The sequence below is a fragment of the Oncorhynchus kisutch genome, linkage group LG6 (assembly GCF_002021735.2).
Source record: "Oncorhynchus kisutch isolate 150728-3 linkage group LG6, Okis_V2, whole genome shotgun sequence".
NCBI classification, from domain to species: Eukaryota; Metazoa; Chordata; class Actinopteri; order Salmoniformes; family Salmonidae; genus Oncorhynchus; species Oncorhynchus kisutch.
In genome coordinates this window covers 34,064,331-34,084,774 of record NC_034179.2, presented here as the reverse complement: position 1 = coordinate 34,084,774, position 20,444 = coordinate 34,064,331, and the positions used below count along the sequence as shown (strand labels likewise).

Genomic DNA, 20,444 nt, shown 5'->3' with positions numbered 1-20,444 from the left:
CCAGCTGTCTGAATAAAGTGTATAAATGAAATATTCTAATTTTCTTATATTAAAGCCTGCTGGTCTATATAATCAATAGCAGGTTATTGAACGTAATTCCAGTAATGGTAGAGAGGGATTGTTTTTTTGCATGGCAGGTCTATAGATAGATAGATCTACACAGCACAGCATAGCACTACACTGTGTGACTCTCTCACTCTCTCTTTAGTCACTAGTGGGGTTGCAAAGGGTCAGAAAACTTTTCCGGTAAATTTCAATGGAAAGTTAAGCCCGGGAATTTTGCTTAAATTCATAAAAAAAGTTAGCTTATAACATTGAACATTTTTTGTGGGATAAACATAAGGCAATTCTAGGTCTTGTGGCATATTTTGGTTAAACTATCCCCAATTCAATGGAATTGCAACCCTCTGCATGCACAGTGCATTCTTTCATCACATGCACAGTGCACTCTTCCATCACATGTACAGCTTATTCTCAAGATCTTGCACACTAATGAGATGCTATTGAGCCCACACTACTACACTGTCTGAGCCTAGGACTACATGCTTTCTGGTAAGTTTTGATTACAATACTTGGTGGGGTGAATATATTTTATATGACATACATTATTTTTTGTTAACTAGTAAATAGTAGCCTACAGCAAAGTGTTTAAATAATTTCAAACTTTTACATTTCTGCTAGTTAGTTTTTCCTACCATGTGGGTTTTTAGCTTGCTTGAGCCTGCTAACTGAGGAGTGTTAATTCACCTCTTTCCGTACATATTTCCTTTTAAAACATGTATCTTACAAAGCAGTTGTTTAATCTAACTGCTTAACTATTTGTCTGTACATGGAATTGTATTTTTATTTATTTTTCAATTTTGTTTCGAATCTTTACAGGAAAATGCCACGGGCACTATCTGATGTGTGTAGACATTTCAATGTAGAAGGAAAAGCTGTGTACATTTGCAAATACTGTTCCAAATCATATGTGAAGAATGCAACAGAGATGTAGGAATCATCTGGCCAAGTGCATAAAGTTGCCTCAGCGCTCACAACAAGCAACCTCTCCTTCTATTTGAGGTGAAAATGATGAATCAGACACCTTATCGATAGCAACAGCTCATGGTCCTCCTGGAATCAGAAGGTTTTTTGACTCAATGGAGGAACGTAGTCAGAGAAATACTGATGAATGTCTTGCTCGAGTTGTGTATGCAACTGGTTCACCTCTGATGCTCACAGGCCATGTGTATTGGAAGAGATTTGTGAATGTTCTTTGCCCAGCTGACACCCCTCCAACCAGACATACTTTATCTACTATTTTGCTGGATGCAGAGTTCAACAGAGTTCAAGTGAAGATCAAGCAAATCATAGAGAAAGCAGACTGTATTGCAATCAACTCTGATGGTTGGTCGAATGTTCGTGGGAAAGGAATAATTAACTACATCATCGCCACCCCTCAACCAGTATTCTACAAGAGCACAGACACAAGGGACAACAGACACACCGGTCTCTACATTGCAGATGAGCTGAATGCAGTCATCAATGACCTTGGACAACAGAAGTTATTTTCACTGGTGACAGACAATGCTGCAAACATGAAGGATGCTTGGTCTAAAGTGGAGTCCTACCCTTACATCACACCCATTGGCTGTGCTGCTCATGCATTGAATCTGCTCCTCAAGGACATCATGGCACTGAAAACAATGGAGACACTCTACAAGAGAGCCAAGGAAATGGTTAGGTATGTGAAGGTTCATCAAGTAACAGCAGCAATCTACCTCACCAAGCAAGGTCAGAAGAAATAGAGCACCACATTGAAGCTGCCCAACAACACCCGTCATCATGTGACAGTCTCCTGGAGGGGAAGGAGTCCCTTCAAGAAATGGCCATATCACAGTCTGCCGAATGGACAGCCCCATCAAGAGGATCCTCCTGGATGGTGTATATTGGGAGAGAGTGGTAAGCAGCCTGAAACTCCTGAAACCTATAGCAGTAGCCATTGCACGGATTGAGGGAGACAATGCCATCCTGTCTGATGTTCAGACTCTGCTTGCAGATGTAAGAGAAGAAATCCGCACTGCCCTGCCCACTTCACTGTTGCTCCAAGCAGATGAAACTGCAGTTCTGAAATACATCAAAAAGCGTGAAGACTTCTGCCTGAGGCCCATACAAGCCACAGCATACATGTTGGACACCAAGTATGCTGTTAAGAGCATCCTGTCTGGTGCAGAGATCAACAAGGCCTATGGTGTCATCACTACCTTGTCTCGCCACCTTGGCCTGGATGAGGGCAAGGTTCTTGGCAGTCTGGCGAAGTACACTTCCAAGCATGTGCTTTGGGATGGAGATGCAATATGGCAGTCGTGCCAACATATCTCATCAGCCACCTGGTGGAAGGGACTTTGTGGATCTGAGGCTCTTTCCCCCGTTGCCTCCATCATCCTCTAAATCCCACCAACATCAGCCGCCTCAGAGCGCAACTGGTCTGTGTTTGGGAACACACACACCAAAGCACGCAACAGGCTGACCAATACAAGGGTTGACAAATTGTTGGCCATCCTGGCAAATTTGAGGCTTTTTGAGCTTGACAATGAGCCATCCTCAACAAGGTTGGAAAGTGACACTGAAAATGAGGCCTCAGAGTCTGATGTTCAAGAGGTGGACATTGAGGAGGTCCAGGGAGAAGACATGGAAGCCTGAGAGGAAGACAACCAAAGCGTTCGTTTCTAGACTATAATTTTACAGATATATATTGAAAATGTTTTTGGGAGATGCGATGTATCACTGGGGATCATTCAATATTCCCTTTCTTTTGTTGTTCAGTGAAATCATCTCATGTGAAGAGTCAACTCATTTAATTAAAGTTAAATTCGTAACAAATGTAAAAAAATATATATATATATTGGAAGGATTAAATCATTTGCGTTTTATCTCCAAAGCCCCATATACTACCTACCGCTGCGACCTCTATGCTCTCGTTGTCTTTACTAGGTAAAGCCCCGCCTTATCTCAGCTCACTGGTCTCCATAGCAACACCCACCCGTTGCACTCGCTCTAGCAGGTATATTGCACTGGTCATCCCCAAAGCCAACACTTCCTTTTGCCGCCTTTCCTGCCAGTGCTCTGCTGCCAATGACTGGAACAAATTGCAAAAATCTCTGAAGCTCTAGTCTTATATATCCCTCTCTAACTTCAAGCATCAGCTGTCAGAGCAGCTTACCGATCACTGTACCTGTACACAACCAATCTGTAAATAGCACACCCGACTACTTCATCCCCATATTATTACTTACCCTCTTGCTCTTTTGCACCCCAGTATCTCTACTTGCACATCATCATCTGCACATATATCACCTTTGTATTAAAGTTGTAATTATGTTTTGCCTCTATGGCCTATTTATTGCCTTACCTCCCTACTCTTCTACATTTGCACACACTGTACATAGATCTTTCTGTTTTTCTTTTCATCCACAAGGTGTATTTTTCTCCGTTTTTTTATCTGATTCTACTGCTTGCATCAGTTACCTGATGTGGAATTTAGTTCCATGTAGTCATGACTCTATGTAGTACTGTGCACTCCCATAGTCTGTTCTTGACTTGGGGATTGTGAAGAGACCTTTAGTGGCATGTCTTCTGGGGTTTGCATGGCTGTGTGCTAGTAGTTAAAACAGACATCTCGGTACATTCAGCATGTCAACACTTATTATAAAAACAAGTAGTGATGAAGTCAATCTTTCCTCCACTTTGAGCCATGAGAGATTTGCATGCATATTATTAATGTTAGCTCTCTTTGTACATTTAAGGGCCAACCATGCTGCCCTGATATGAGCCAATTGCAATTCTCAGAGGTCTCTCTTTGTGGCACCTGACCACATGACTGAACAGTAGTACAGGTGCGACAAAACTAGATCATGTAGGACCTGCCTTGTTGATAGTGTTGTTAAAAAAAGCAGAGCAGCGCTTTATTATGGACAGAATTCTCCCCATTTTAGCTATTGTTGTATCAACATGTTTTGACCATGACAGTTTACAATCCAGGGTTAGTCCAAGCAGTTTAGTCACCTCAACTTGCTCAATTTCCAAATTATTTATTACAAGATTTAGTTGAGGTTTAGGGTTTAGTAAATTATTTGTCCCAAATACAAATGCTTTTAGTTTGATAAATTTAGATCTAACTTATTCCTTGCCATCCATTCTGAAGCCAACTGGAGCTCTTTGTTAAGTGTTGCAGTGATTTCACTCACTGTAGTAGCTGACATGTATAGTGTTAAGTCACCCTCATGCATAGACACACTTGCTTTACTTATGTCATTAGTAAATATTGAAAAAAGTAAGGTGCTTAGACAGCTGCCTTGGGGAATTCCTGATTCTACCTGAATTATGTTGGAGAGGCTTCCATTAAAGAACACCCTCTGTGTTCTGTTAGACAACTTTTTATCCACAATATAGCAGGGGGTGTAAAGCCATAACACATAAGTTGTTCCATCAGCAGACTACGATCGATAATGTGAAAAGCCACACTGAGGTCTAACAAAACAGCTCCCACAATCTTTTTATAATCAATTTCTCTCAGCCGATCATCAGTCATTTGTGTAAGTGCTGTGCTTGTTGAATGTCCTTCCCTTTAAGCGTGCTGAAAGTCTGTTGTCAATATGTTTCCAGTAAAATAGCCTTGTATCTGGTAAAAAAAAAAAAAAAAAAGGTTTACTTAGGGTTGGTATCAGGCTGATTGGTTGGCTATTTGAGCCAGTAAAGGCGGCTTTACTATTCTTGGGTAGCGGAATTACTTTGGCTTCTCTCCACGCCTGTGGGCACACACTTTACAGTAGGCTTAGATTGAAGATATGGCAAATAGGAGTGGCGATATAATCCGCTATTATACTTAGTGATTTTCCATCCAAGTTGTCAGACCCCTGTGGCTTGTCAGACAACAATAATTGTTTTACTTCTTCCGCGCTCACTTTACGGAATTCAAAATTACAGTGCTTGTCTTTCATAATTGGATCAGTTATACTTGGATGTGTATGCTAGCTCAGGGTTAGGTCAAGTCTATCAGATAGTGGCCCAGACCCTCAGCTACTGTACTGTACTGCCTCTGCTCTTTTACCAATATAGCAACCTGTCCATAGCATGTATGGGGACTTGAGGTGGCAGACTGAAAGACATGCTGCTCTATGTGTTTGATTCCATATTGCACAGGCAAATGGATCAATGGTTTAATGTGGAGTCAATTGTCCTCTGGTCATCAAAGATGTTTATCTTCAATTAAATACAGTGTTTAATGCACTTTGGTGGGACCACTGATGTGACCAGTACTGTATTTCAGAGCACTCCCCATCTTCCAATGGATAATGTTGTGTGTTTGACATCAGTACAAACCAAAGGCTGAATTCCTAGGGTGTGTGCAAGTGTGTGTTCTAGCCACGAGTTGTGTCTGTTTTAGCAGATTGAGCGTAGCGGCAGATATGGGCTGATGTGTGCTAGTCTCCCTCCCTCTCTCCCCCACCACTCACCTCTGACAGGCTTGGTTTAGTGTGCGGTAGAGCGCTCCAGCCTCTTCAGGATATGACCTCATAAAACAGCGCAGAGTGAATGTAATGAACTCTCAGCCCATTTAACTGATCTGAGCATATTTGACATGTCTTCAGGGAGATGGAGACAGAGAGAGAAGGGGAGATGGAAGGAGGTAGGGAGGGAGGGCGGGATAAAGGAAACATTTCCATAATTGTGTTGGATTTGATCTTTTTCCCCTGCGTTGCTAGATATTTTTTATTTAGTTCCAAATAGAAATGTGCACACAAAGAGAAAGGGTATGTAGTAATCATATCAACAGGAATTAAATTCAAACTCTCTCTGTGATGTGTAGTGCTTGTGTTTCTGCAATGCAAATGACCTTAGATTCTCCTCAATAGTCAATCTATTTCTGCTGAAGCAGTTGTTGGATGTTAGAATGAATGAAGTCCTGGAGTCCTGGCTGTATTGTGTGATCTGGAGTGGACCCCATAGAACATCAGAGGTGTGTATGAGTCAGTTAGTCAGTCAGTCTGTCTGTTTCCTGTTGTATTCTCTGAGGAAACTGTATGTTCACTCAATTGTCTGGTGAGGTCACCATCCACTTGCTACTTACTATGTCCCCTCCACCCAATCTCAGTGTGGTGGGAAATTAATATAGATTGACCAGCCTTCTTATAAGGTCCTGACCTTGAGTGGCTTGTGTTTAGCTGGCCAGCACCCTGTGTTCTAGATGTTCTCTTCCTCTAATACGCTGTGTTCCCTGTGAGATTGCCTTCTCTTCCCCTCCTCCCTCACGCCTACCAGCCAGCCCCTGTTATGTGGTGAAGGAGGAGAGATGATGACTGTCTGTCTGTCTGTCTGTCTGTCTGTCTGTCTGTCTGTCTGTCTGTCTGTCTGTCTGTCTGTCTGTCTGTCTGTCTGTCTGTCTGTCTGTCTGTCTGTCTGTCTGTCTGTCTTACCCTTTCTCTTTCTCTCTCCATTTCTCTTTCTCCCCTTCTCCCTCTCTTCTGGAAACTCCATACTATCCAGCCAGTGAGCCACTAGGCCAGATCAATACTCACAGGGACAGGGCCAAACATTACAACAGCGATTCTCAAGTGGTGGGTTGCGGGTGTCTGAGTAAAAAAATGATAATACTCCAGTCTGAACTTAAACTTCTAAACAACCAAGTAGAAAGTATTAAAAATGATGAAATAATTTAATCTCTGAACTCTTTTTCTTCAATCCCCGTAATTTCAATATAGAGCTTTTAGCCAGTGCTTTTAGAGCTTATTAACATTCTTCATCAAGAATATGGTCGAAATTGAATTATTTGAAATTATTTCCATAGTTGCTTCAGTTAATATCAATATAGCATTCAAATTTGTTTTTAAAATGGCATTTTGGCTTCTTTTTTTCTCCACAATGCGAATATTGGGTGGCGACTGAAAACGTGCTTTAATTTGGGACAAAACTAGTTGACAACCACTGCACTACATTAATGAGCACAACTGGAAGTAATGGTCCCCAAACATTCTCCGTTTATGCTTCCTTCTCTGTTAATTATTATCCTAAGCTGTGAGGGGGTTGTCCACTCTTTGGTGTCTAGCCCGGATTACTGAAAAAGTACTTTGTGACAACTGCTACTGCAAAAAGGCTTTATTTACATGTGATTGATTGATACCTGTGGCGGCAGGTAGCCTAGTGGTTAGAGCATTGGATTAGTAACCGGAAGGTTGTAAGATCAAATCCCCGAGCTGACAAGGTATAAATTCTGTCATCCTGCCCCTGAACAAGGCAGTTAACCCACTGTTCCTAGGCTGTCATTGAAAATAAGAATTTGTTCTTAACTGACTTGCCTAGTTAAATAAAATACAGTGTAGGTGTCTGCTTGGTCAGAATGCTGTCAGCTCTATCACTCCCTACTCCTGTTCATTCTCTACCTCATTGTCTGTGTGTGTTGTGCATCAGTACTTTATACAGACCTGTTTATAGGCTCTGAGAGGCCTGGGCTGCTGTATGTCTCTGGAAGTGCTTGGCCAGTTGTGCGCTGGTGGGAGAGAGAGAATTGTGTTGGGGAAAGGTCACATTATTAACACTGGGATGGGATGTAGGGGTGGAAGGAAAATGGATGAAAGGATGTGGGGGGGGTAATAAATCAGAGAGTGGTTGTAATGGTGGGGGATGTATGCAGTAGGATGGGGGGGATTTATTCTGATGTAACACAGCATCTGAAGTGAGACTGACTGTGTGTGTGTCTCTCTCTTTCTCTCCCTCCCTCCAGTCATCCTGAGTCCGTTTGGTCTGAACGGGACTCTGACGGGTCAGTCGTTCAAGCTGTCAGACCCTCCCACCCAGAAACTGATTGAGGAGTGGAACCAGTTCTATCCCATCAGCCCCAGCTCTAAAGACAAGGACAAGCAGGGCTCGCCATCGGAGGACAAGATGGAGGACATGGACTGGGAGGACGACTCCCTGGCCGCTGTGGAGGTCCTTGTCGGTAAGACACACTGAACAGTCTCCCCTAAAAGTCTGCTATAAGGCAGGGAAGAAAGGATGGGGCTTCAATTCCCTCAGGGATCACATACAAAAAATTTATTCAGATGTGATGACCCGGGTAGCTAACCGGGAGTGTATGTCTGTCTCTCGGTCCAGGTGGTGTGAGGATGGTGTACCCAGCCTGCCTGGTGCTGGTGCCCCAGTCTGACATCCCAGCTGTTGCCCCCCAGGGTTCCTCCCACTGCACCACCATCTACACGGGTGGACTCCAAGTGCCTGCATCCCAACGAGACCCTGCCATCTCGTCGGTCACCCTCACGCCCCCCACATCACCCGAGGAGGCCCAGACAGGTACAATAAGCAAGCATTTACAAACCTATGGATGTTTATTTAAACAACAGTCTGTATAGTATTAATTATGTAAATAAGATTTACCATATCAATTAGACAATATTAAAATGTGTCTGGAGAGTTGGTGTGACACTTATATAGTGTGTAGTGGACAAGAGGGGTCTCAAAGCTGGTTATTGTAGGACAATATATATTGTCACTTGTGTGCGGTGAGACGATTCAGAACCTCTCCCTTCCCACCTCCTCAAGTGGACTCCCAGTCGGCTCAGAAGTGGGTGAAGCTGTCGTCGGCTGTGGACGCCTTCAGTGTGGACAGCACCAGTCATCACGAGGGGAAGATCCCTCGCAGGCTAGCCAGCCAGGTGGTGGAGAGGGTCTGGCAGGAGTGCAATATCAACAGAGCTCAGAACAAGTACGTCTGTCTCATACACACTCTCTCAACAAAATCCTAGAACAAGTACAAATGCTACCGAATCAGGGCACACGCAAACACGTGCTCACACACACTGTCAATGAGCACAGGCTCACACACAGCTGACAGGAAAGCTATATCTACACCTCATGCACATGCATTCACACACATACACGTTTACCCTATCATAGACACACTCAACAGAGCCTAGAGCAGTGATCATCAACTAGATTCAGCCGCGGGCCGATTTTTTTCTTGAGCGGATGATCAGGTGGCCGAAACATAATTACAAATCATTTGTAGACTGCAAATTGATCTCAAGAAGTCCAAACATATATAATATTTGACTAAAACATAATACTTTCAAACCTTGCTTACAATTGTATACGATCAAATATATCTCCCTATTATGCCGGGGGAATATGTTGGAACATATTTATAAAATGAAAATCACTTGGAGCTGATTTGCTGGGGTTTTTACAGTATTCTATGTCCAAAATAAAAAATATTAAATATAATGATTCTTTTTTTGCTCAGAAAACTGTGGGGTAAATTGGACCTGTGGGCCATCAGTTAAGGAATCCTGTGTGAAGGAAAATGTTATGTTTGTGCTTTTCTAATAACCAATTTGACTGAGTTCGTGCAAGTGACTGATTGATCGTGCCTGGGATGAAACCTCACTATCAGTATAAGGAATTTGGCAGTACGCCCAGAACATTGTTTTGAGAACCGAAAGGGGTGTCTCAATTTCAAGGTCTCAGCTTAGAGAGAAGAAGCCTTGTGAGGTGTTGGTCACATGCATGAACCAAACGTTAACGATGAATTAATTATGAATAATGAATAAGCTAAATCATCCAAGTATAACTTGTCTGTGTAAGCAGTATATAAGAACTAACGGGGCTGCCCCGGCAGAGCTCCCGATCGACGTGTAACCATTAAGTTTGTTGGATCCTCTCCAGCTTCCTGATAATAGAGAATGATTAATTTAATATTGACTTCAGGTGTCCCTGGTGGTAATTTCCAGGACACCTGACCTAGAGAATATATACAGTATCTACCTCAACGCGTATACACTCAACATTTACCAAATAGGTCTGTCAAATAACAGGCACACACCACTGACATGAAATAGTTAATAAACCCTTAATGTTGACACTTGTGTGTTGTGTGTGTTTCTCCAGGCGTAAGTTCTCAGCGACAGCCAATGGGACCTGTGAGGAGGAGTTGATGGAGAAAGTAGGAACCTGGGACTTTGTAGAGTCAGCACAGAGGTCACACTGTAACTGCTCCAGGTGAACAATGCAGTTTGTTTGTTTGCATCTCTGGTTTGGGACCTGCGCCCTAAGCCTTCTGTAATAGGATATACTTTTAGTTTACAAGTTTGCCTTTTAAGAGAAGTTGACTCATTTTCATTGGAATCTTACTCAACAAAACAGTGTTCAACACTTTAGTCTAAAATGTGAGATGCATTTTAATGTCAATACGTACAGTACCAGTCTAAAATTTGGACACACCTACTCATTCCAGGGTTTTTCTTTATTTTTACTATTTTATACATTGTAGAATAATAGTGAAGACATCGAACTATGAAATAACACATATGGAATCATGTAGAGAATGCCAAAATATGTGTAACACTTTTTTGGTTACTACATGATTCCACATGTGTTAGTTCATAGTTGTGATGTCTTCACTATTATTCTACAATGTATAAAATAGTAAAAATAAAGAAAAACCCTTGAGTGAGTAGCTATGTCCAAACATTTGAATAGTACTATGTGACATTCATCTCTATTCCTCTGTTAAGTAACAACCCTGCCAGGGTTCAAGTGGCTGCTTGTATTTTATTTTGGTGGCTCAGACAGTGCATTCTCTTGGTGGGGCTAAAGCAGTTGTTCTTCACCAGAGACAGTGCCCTCCCCTCCAAATGGCATTCTATTCCCTACATGGTGCACTACTTTGAACAGAGCCATGGTCCCTAGTCAAAAGTAGTGCACTATGTAGGGAATAGGGTGTCATTTGGGACACAGTTGCAGACACCCAGGGGCCAGTCTGACCTCTAGAAGGCCTGTTTAGGGAGATGTCTGCTCTAAAAAGGGAGAGAGTGTCTGTAGAGCCTAATGTTGACAAATTATCTGCTGCGTCTAGTTAATGTGTGGATGCGAGGTTGACTGTGGCCAGGCTGTTTCTGTTGGGGTTGGGGTTGGAACTCAGACAGTCCGACATTATCACAGCCCTGTGCCTGTGTGTGTGCGGGCATGTGTTCTCTCTGAAGGGAAAGGCTGCAGTCAGCATGTTCCACTGCTGTCTCCTGGCACAGACGTGCACATACACAGCCGCAAAAGCACACGTCACGCTGCAGCTCGCACAGAAATAGATGCTTGACACTCTGCACTTTTATGCTGTCTCTCTGGGCGTTTGCTTTGTGTGTTTCTGCTTTAGGAGCACTTTCACAATAGATCGGGGGAGCGCCTTGCTCTGCACTGGTGGTGTTAGGGCAGGCAGGCTGTGTGCAGGAGGTGAGGACAGAGCTGGGGGAAGTCTGTTATTACTGGTGGTGTTAGTGCAGGCAGACTGTGTGCAGGAGGTGAGGACAGAGCTGGGGGAAGTCTGTTATTACTGGTGGTGTTAGGGCAGGCAGACTGTGTACAGGAGGTTAGGGCAGGCTGTGTACAGGAGGTGAGGACAGAGCTGGGGGAAGTCTGTTATTACTGGAGGTGTTAGGGCAGGCAGACTGTGTACAGGAGGTGAGGACAGAGCTGGTGGATGTCTGTTATTACTGGTGGTGTTAGGGCAGGCTGTGTACAGGAGGTGAGGACAGAGCTGGGGGAAGTCTGTTATCACTGGTGGTGTTAGGGCAGGCAGACTGTGTGCAGGAGGTGAGGACAGAGCTGGGGGATGTCTGTTATTACTGGTGGTGTTAGGGCAGGCAGACTGTGTACAGGAGGTGAGGACAGAGCTGGGGGAAGTCTGTTATTACTGGTGGTGTTAGGGCAGGCAGACTGTGTACAGGAGGTGAGGACAGAGCTGGGGGAAGTCTGTTATTACTGGTGGTGTTAGGGCAGGCAGGCTGTGTACAGGAGGTGAGGACAGAGCTGGGGGATGTCTGTTATTACTGGTGGTGTTAGGGCAGGCAGACTGTGTACAGGAGGTGAGGACAGAGCTGGGGGAAGTCTGTTATTTGGTTGGAGGGAACCCATCATATGGGGGGTAACATTGAAAAGGGAGTCCCCGTGTGTGCGGCACAATGGTGTGTGTTTGTGTATAGCACTATTGAGGACTCAACTGGGTGGGACTTCCTATGGGTTAAGGAAAAATCACAAAATCCAGGTCATCAGGAGGGATCAGACAATTAATTATACTCATGAGCAAACATTCCATAACTGCAGATGGCAGGGAATTGCCAACCTTAGCTTCACACCTGTTCAAACAACACACTCCTGGTGGCAGTATGCACCCCTTCAGTTTGTTTACCAACTCATAGAAGTAGTAGAAGAAGAACATTGACTACTTCAAAATGGAGGTAGCCTCAATGGCGCTGCCCATGCTCGCAAAGACGCCATAATGAGACAGATACAAAGATGAGTCATCTATGTAAGTCTATGGTGTTTACCCACTCCATGTGTTGTTTTTGCTGCGACTTGCCTACTCTTTGCCTGCCGACAGTTAAGCAGTTCCATTCTTATCCTTCCAGGTTGTGGGAAGGACAATAGATCTCTCACTCCCACCATAAAAGAGGGAGAGCTTAGCTTAGCCGTCAACATGCTGGCTGCTTCACGACAACAAGAGCTGCCTGCAGTTACCATGCTGACATACCAACGGCCAAAGAACAACACCCATCCCCAGCTGACCTGACCCTGAGTAGACCCCAAGCACCCCTCCCCCACATCCACTTGTCAGTATCAGAGTCTGGCTTTGGACTTGTTGCTCCTCGGTCCCCTCACAGTGAAATGAGAGGTGAACAACACTGGTTCTAACTTAGTGGCTGGCTCTCCCCTGGCCTAGCCTGGGGAAAGTGTGTGTGTGTGTGTGTGTGTCGTAGGGGCCGTGAGGGCCAGGGACCACCACAACACGTTCCAGTCCATTTAAACCCAACAAGAAGCAGGCCTCCCTACCACCTGGGTCATGTTCAGAAGGGTTTCACTTTGTTTTCTCCCCAATGAACTCAGCGATGGGGGAATGCTCTATTCTAGATGGTTTTGGTTAGGGAATAATAGAGTGCAGAATAATAACATCAGTTTAAGATGTTTGTAAGAGTAGCATCAGCATGACATGAGAAGTTTATTAGATTTGAGAGGGACTCATTTGTTCACTTAATTGATTCCGTGCTTTTCAATTGCTACTCGGCTCCCACAGATTCAGCTTTATTCAATTTGTTGTTGGTTATTGATTGCGCTAGATTAGTGTTGCTGCTCAACGCTAGTTATTGAGCTAATGAATGTTCACGAATACTAACAAATTATATTATTGTTAGTTTATTTATGTCTTGCATGCTTCCTCTTCCTCTGTGTCCTCCCAGGCATAAGTCTCTGAAGCAGCGAGGTGGCAGCATCCCCGGCCAGCCCCAGTCAGCAGGCCAGCCCACCCACACCCAGCCACCCACAAAGCACAAGGCTGGGGGTGACAAGCCCGAGAAGGGCGACAAGCAGACCAAGAGGCCGCAGACGCCCTTCCACCACCGCAGCACCGCCTGCGACGATGTTACCAAGGAGACTGAGGTGGCGGCGGGCCAGCGGCTAGCCATGAGGTCCCAGCAAGCGGGGGGTGGTTTCTCCGGCCTCCGCCCCTCTGACAGTGTCACCAAGCCCCCCCAGCTGCATGGCGGAGGGGTGGGTAGCGGCGGCTCTTCCTCAGAGATGACTGGTTCCCCCCAGCCCCCTCCCCTCAGCCCCCACCCCTGTGAGCGCAACCGAGGAGAGGAGACAGGAAACGGCTCTATGAAGAACCCCTCAACACCCCACAGTCAACACTTCTACCAGCTGCCCCCAGAGCCCTGCCTGGTGGGGCAGAAGGGTAGCGAGGGGGAACCCCGGAGGCTAGATGGCCTGTCCCTGCACTTCCACCACCCCCACACGTCCTACCCCTCAGAGCCCCTGGAGCCCACCATGTATGTAGGCTCTGCTGTAAACCTGGAGGAGGACAGCTCCCCTGCGCCATGGAGGTTCTTCAACCTACCCAGGAGGAAAGAGGCCGAGATACCCACGCCAACGCTGCCTGGGGACAAGCTGAGGGACAGGGAGAGAGACGAGGCCTCGGGAGGACAAGAGGTGGTTTCTGTCACAGAGTGAGTGTATCCCCCCATTCATTCATTCATTCACCATTCATCCTTATCTCCCCATTAAACAGCTACTATTGCCCATAGAGGGTGCTAGATGCCCCTGACTGGTCTGGCATCCAACCCCGACTCCCACTACCCATCCACTACCCAATCATCCCTTCTGGTACACAGACAGACAGGCCCCTTTTTAAGGACTTCCAAAATTCTACAAAAAAAGTATTTTGAAAGAGCACAACCAGGCCTCTCCCCCCTCCCTTCCCCCTTGCCACCCGTGCCTCAGAAATGTCTGGTGGCGCTGAGCCCATACGGCACGTTACTCTTTCGCTATGTGCCCTTTTGACATCATACATCACTAATGTGCATGGCCAGCACTGCAGCACAGACTGGAGAGAGCTTATTGAACCCCCTCAACACACACACAGGGCCCCTCTATTACAACTCCCCCTTCATCCTTCCTCGCCACCCTGAACATGTGAAGGACATCCTTGAAGCCTTGATGTCAGAGCAGAGGTGTCGCTTCAGAGAGAGAGAGAGAGGTGGACTCGAGGGAGCAGAGCGAGAGAGAAAGAAGTGGACTCGAGGGAGCAGAGCGAGAGGGATGGAAGGGAGAGGGATGGAAGAGAGAGGGATGGAGAGAGAGGGATGGAGAGAGAGAGATGGAGAGAGAGGGATGGAGAGAGAGAGATGGAGAGAGAGGGATGGAGAGAGGGATGGAGAGAGAGGGTGAGCTGGACTAAGGGATAGAGGGAGGATGGGCCGGAGAGCAGGCAGGTAGGGTCGAGCAGTGGTGGTCTTGGGAAGTGTCTGAGGGGTTATGCATTTCAGGGATGGCTGCTGGACAGTGCTGTGAACAGGGCTAAGGACAGCAGGGCTAATCTGGTGAGGAGAAAGGGAGGGAAGGGATGAAGGGAGAGAGAGAGAGAGGGAGTAATCCTGGCGGCAGGGACATAGCTTTGAATGGATGCTAATCTCTGGCTTGGGCCACTGCGCACTGTCACCTCACATCACAGCCGAGCCGGAGAGAGGGAGGAGGGAGCGAGAGAGAGGACCTACATGAGCTGGCTCACTCCCCATTGGTCACCCCCCCCCCCCCCGGCAGGGCTCACTGTCTGGTAACATCTGAACAACCACAACATCAACAACTAGAACACAGACACATGAAACACAATGATTCACAGATAATATTGAAGACGAGACATGCATTGCTTTACCTCCCCACATGAATGTTGATGGATTACTATTGATAGACTGCACTCTGTGGCCTTGCCTGACCTAATAAATCTCCCCCTGTCCCCATCCACACCCAGACTGATGGCCACTTCCAAGCAGCCTCTGAAGGTGTCCGAGGAGCGCGTGCAGATGTACCTCCAGCGGAGGAACCAGTACCTGGCCGCCGCCATTACAGACGACAATGACCACGAGCCTGAGGTGGATCCGTACGCCTTCGAGGACGGGGACGTCAAGTTTTCCTTCTCCGACAAGAAGGACAAGATGGGCGGCGAGCGCCAGCCCGGGAAGAAACACAAGGTAGGGCTAAAGTTACAACTTCATCAACTGGGGCGGCTGAGTCAAATCCTTTTCTCCTTTCCTCCCATCGCTGTTGCTGCTGCTGCCAACATGCCACTGTTTGTGACCGCCTTTAGTCTCAGGCAGCAGGAAGGGTTCGGTTAAGGGTCACAAGATAAGCGATCCTGCACTGTAAATGTCTCGCTAGCTGGACTCCGCTTTTTCCCACCCAAATCTACTGCGCAGGAAGCCAGCTCCAACTCACATTATCCCAGCAGAGGGATGCCAAAATAGTTTGATGCCTCTCTAATTTCCTCTCTCGTTTAGTTTAGTTTGTGTCTTCTCTATCTGCCCCCTCTCTCACTCTGATTCTCCTATCCTGCCATGTGGACTCAGGATGTTTTCTTATTATTGTCTCTCTCTGTTTTCAAACCTAGACCACCTGTTAGCTGTGGAAACGCCCCCAGCACTAGAGGGAGAGCAGGGGGGGAGTGTGTGGGTGTGGGAATGGGAGAGGGCTGCCTGGCAGTGGCAGCCTCCCTTTCCTGCCTGTCACCCTGTCTGCTAGTCTGTGAGGCATAGAGGAGGGGGAGGGAGGCACTGTGCTGGCCTGGGCTTAAACAGGCCAAATCAACCGTGCACGTTTAAAATAGATTTTTTTGTATTTTGTTTTATTTCACAAGGGCTGCTAAGCTTTTTTTTCTCCCTCAAGTTAGTGTGTGTGTGTGTGTGTGTGTGTGTGTGTGTGTGTGTGTGTGTGTGTGTGTGTGTGTGTGTGTGGTACTGTACTGTGTGTGTGTGTGTGTGTGGTACTGTACTGTGTGTGTGTGTGTGTGTGGTACTGTACTGTGTGTGTGGTACTGTACTGTGTGTGTGTGTGTGTGTGGTACTGTACTGTGTGTGTGGTACTGTACTGTGTGTGTGTGTGGTACTGTACTGTGTGTGTGTGTACTTTGTGTGTGTGGTACTGTACTGTGTGTGTGGTACTGTACTGTGTGTGTGTGTACTTTGTGTGTGTGGTACTGTACTGTGTGTGTGGTACTGTACTGTGTGTGTGTGTAGTACTGTACTGTGTGTGTGTGTGTGGTACTGTACTGTGTGTGTGGTACTGTACTGTACTGTGTGTGTGTGTGTGGTACTGTACTGTACTGTGTGTGTGTGGTACTGTACTGTGTGTGTGGTACTGTACTGTGTGTGTGTGTGGTACTGTACTGTGTGTGTGTGTGTGGTACTGTACTGTGTGTGTGGTACTGCACTGTGTGTGTGGTACTGTACTGTGTGTGTGTGTGGTACTGTACTGTGTGTGTGTGTGTGTGGTACTGTACTGTGTGTGTGGTACTGTACTGTGTGTGTGGTACTGTACTGTGTGTGTGGTACTGTACTGTGTGTGTGGTACTGTACTGTGTGTGTGTGTGGTACTGTACTGTGTGTGTGGTACTGTACTGTGTGTGTGGTACTGTACTGTGTGTGTGTGTGTGGTACTGTACTGTGTGTGTGGTATTGTACTGTGTGTGTGGTACTGTACTGTGTGTGTGGTACTGTACTGTGTGTGTGGTATTGTACTGTGTGTGTGGTACTGTACTGTGTGTGTGGTACTGTACTGTGTGTGTGGTACTGTACTGTGTGTGTGGTACTGTACTGTGTGTGTGGTATTGTACTGTGTGTGTGGTACTGTACTGTGTGTGTGGTACTGTACTGTGTGTGTGGTATTGTACTGTGTGTGTGGTACTGTACTGTGTTGTGTGGTACTGTACTGTGTTGTGTGGTACTGTACTGTGTGTGTGGTACTGTACTGTGTGTGTGGTATTGTACTGTGTCTGTGGTATTGTACTGTGTGTGTGTGTGTGGTACTGTACTGTGTGTGTGGTACTGTACTGTGTGTGTGGTATTGTACTGTGTGTGTGTGTGTGTGTGGTACTGTACTGTGTGTGTGGTATTGTACTGTGTGTGTGGTATTGTACTGTGTGTGTGTGTGTGTGTGTGTGTGTGTGGTACTGTACTGTGTGTGTGGTATTGTACTGTGTGTACTGTTACTGCTGCGCTGCTTCTGATACAGGAGGTCCCCCAGTGGCCACTATGTGCTGTGGAGCCCTTCCACAATCTGCTGAGCACTTGGACTGTGTGTGTGTGTGGTACTGTACTGTGTGTGTGGTACTGTACTGTGTGTGTGGTACTGTACTGTGTGTGTGTTAGCTCAGCTACATCTTTCCCTCTTAGTCCTGCTTTACTCTGCATTGATGACGCTGCAAAGCAACGACCTATGTTTTGGGCACTTTTATGTGTGTGTTCATGAGTGGGTGTGTGCCTTAGACTCTCTTGGCATTGCCAAATTGGCTTATGTCCCATCCAGCTGAGTTGTGTGTGTGCAGGAGGTTGGCATGCTGTCAAAGTTCCAAACGTGTTCCAGTTGAACCACTAGAAACAATGTTCCCTCAATTTTTTTCCTGCTGAACGCAATTTCCGGCATGTGTTTACTGGGAACACTGAGGCTGTACCTGCTTTAAGTTACAGTTTTAACAGGGGCCAAGTAGGCTAGAGTGGCTATTTGGTCATAATGTTGGCCTACCACAGTTGTCTACCATAAATAAACAATTGAGAAAATGCATCACATAACATTTTATATGAAAATGGTGGTTCTTTCATTCAGCCTACAGTAGCAGCCAAGTACATTCCATGAGCATTTTGAAATGACATGCAGGGCTTGACATTAATCTGTTTATCCACTTATCCTTCAGACAAGGAGATGACTGAACATGTTGTGTTGTTTGATGCAAGAAACCACTTTACAAAATAAAATGTATTATTAATCAGACAAATTATGCTACCCTTTGCCTATTGGCTACTTAGCTCATTCAAGCCTGTTTCAAAATATAACACTGCCCCTTTAAGACATAAAAAAGCTATTTACCTGACTTGCTTTTCAAAGATGGCTAGAAAAGCACAAGTTTTGTGCTCTTGTAGGAAGCAACCACTCCTACATTGCTGACTACAAATGATCTATAACTGGGCTAATAACTCACTAACTAGCAAAGGATATGAACAACATGTGCACGCACACGTGGCTACATGCAGCTCTCGCATTGATTTCAAAACAAGCACATAATAATCACGACCGCTCATGCTGTAAAACAGTCCAGTTCAGAGTGAATGGTGCAAATCCATATATGGCAATGGTCTATTTGCATATAGGCCTACTGCAGCTCTGATTGGTTATGGCGCACCGATCTGTGTAGAGTATGGGCCTGAGTCGTGCCTGTCAGTGCAATAGAATCCTATTCCGATGTGCTTTGCCTACAACACAATCTCTTACATAGTTAGTTCTACATACTTAAGTCTTGCATAGTTCGTTTTGTTTCGCTATGTTGCATTGAAAGTGGTTAATATTGCGTTGATTCGATCACAATTCCCAGAGTAAAGGGAAGCCTTGATAGTGTTCACTCTAGAACTGGGGGCGGCAGTTAGCCTAGTGGTTAGAGCGTTGGACTGAAAGGTTGCTACATCGAATCCCAGAGCTGACTAGGTAAAAATCTGTTGTCCTGCCCCTGAACAAGGCAGTTAACCCACTGTTCCTAGGCAGTCAACCCACTGTTCCTAGGCAGTCAACCCACTGTTCCTAGGCCGTCATTGTAAATAAGAATGTGTTCTTAACTGACTTGCCTAGTTAAATAAAGGTTAAAAAAATAAAAAAGTAAAACTCTAGAAAGTTGAGTGAAATTAAATCTTGTGCTTCTCTGTGCGGGGTGATATTTCTTCTTCTGTGAGGCAGCCCCTGGGGAGCTGCGCGCCAGCGCACACGTGTAGCTTAGAGGGAACATTGACTAGAACCCCCTGCCTATGAAACCAAACAGCACACTCACTTAGCAGTGGAGCTGGGCATATAGTAGCAGCAGAGAAAACAGGAAAGGGAGTCTCTGGTAGAGCTGTACTGTGGGGCACCATATGAACATCACACTGACTGGCTGGTCTAAGGTCTAAACCAGTGGTTCTCAATTGGTTTTGCCTCGGGACCCAAATTCAACCAGGTTTTCTCAGGGCGACCCAATATTCACATTGCGAAAACAAGAATCACCAAAATGCAATCTGGAAAACTATTTTTAATGCTATACTGATTGTAAATGTATCAATTATATGACAAGGGAACAACATTCCCACCTTTCATTGTCACTTCTTACATTTTGCCCATATTCGTAATGATAAAAAAAAAAAAAACTAAATTATCACTGCTAATAGCTCTATATTGAAAACACTGTGATTGAAGAGAAATTGTTCAGAGATTAAATTATTTAAAATTGTAAGTTTATTATTACTTCTATACACTTTCTAACTGGTTTAAGTCGTTTAAGTTCAGACTGGAGCAAAGAATCGCTGGTCTAAACTGCGTGTTGTTCAGTGGCAGCAGGCTCCTCTACGCTGCTTTACAATGAGGTCGCCATGTCACTACAGCATCCACATTCTTTGGATTTACAGACTGAATTGGCTGTGTTTGAGAGGGCAGGATCTTGTGAATAAGTGCCTGACCCCTCAGATGAAATGGCCAGAGATGTGGAGAAAGAGAGAGAGAGGATTCTTTCATGCAAACCGTTTGGGAATAATAAGGGCAGTGTGACGCCAGGCTGGAACGCATCCATACAAACACATGCCCCGGCGTTCCAGCCAAGCGCCAGTTATTGATAAGGGGCTAGCTGGCGTCATACGTTTTCTGTTTGCTGCTTGTGCCACCCCCCCCCCCCGTATTGCAGCAGGCCTTCAAAGGAAACAGATTAAAGGTCCTTTACACAGAGAGAGAGAGAGAGACCCTGGAGCGTAATGAAATCAATGGCTACTGGAACATTCCATTCCTTCAGCCCCAACCCCTTGTGTGTATGTGACTCTGTATGCCTGCCATGTATACGGAGTCCCCATCATAATATATGACATTTAGCT

General features: G+C 45.7%; 1 protein-coding gene across 1 annotated transcript in view; it reads left to right on the top strand.

The window, feature by feature from the left end:
* med13a (mediator complex subunit 13a) overlaps positions 1 to 20,444 on the top strand; it is a 110,524-nt gene that overhangs the window by 67,368 nt on the left and 22,712 nt on the right. The window contains exons 5-10 of the mRNA XM_031826638.1: positions 7,760 to 7,975; positions 8,131 to 8,325; positions 8,575 to 8,737; positions 9,919 to 10,029; positions 13,257 to 14,021; positions 15,323 to 15,542. Coding sequence (XP_031682498.1) covers positions 7,760 to 7,975; positions 8,131 to 8,325; positions 8,575 to 8,737; positions 9,919 to 10,029; positions 13,257 to 14,021; positions 15,323 to 15,542 — 1,670 coding nt within the window. The remainder of the gene's footprint in view (positions 1 to 7,759; positions 7,976 to 8,130; positions 8,326 to 8,574; positions 8,738 to 9,918; positions 10,030 to 13,256; positions 14,022 to 15,322; positions 15,543 to 20,444) is intronic.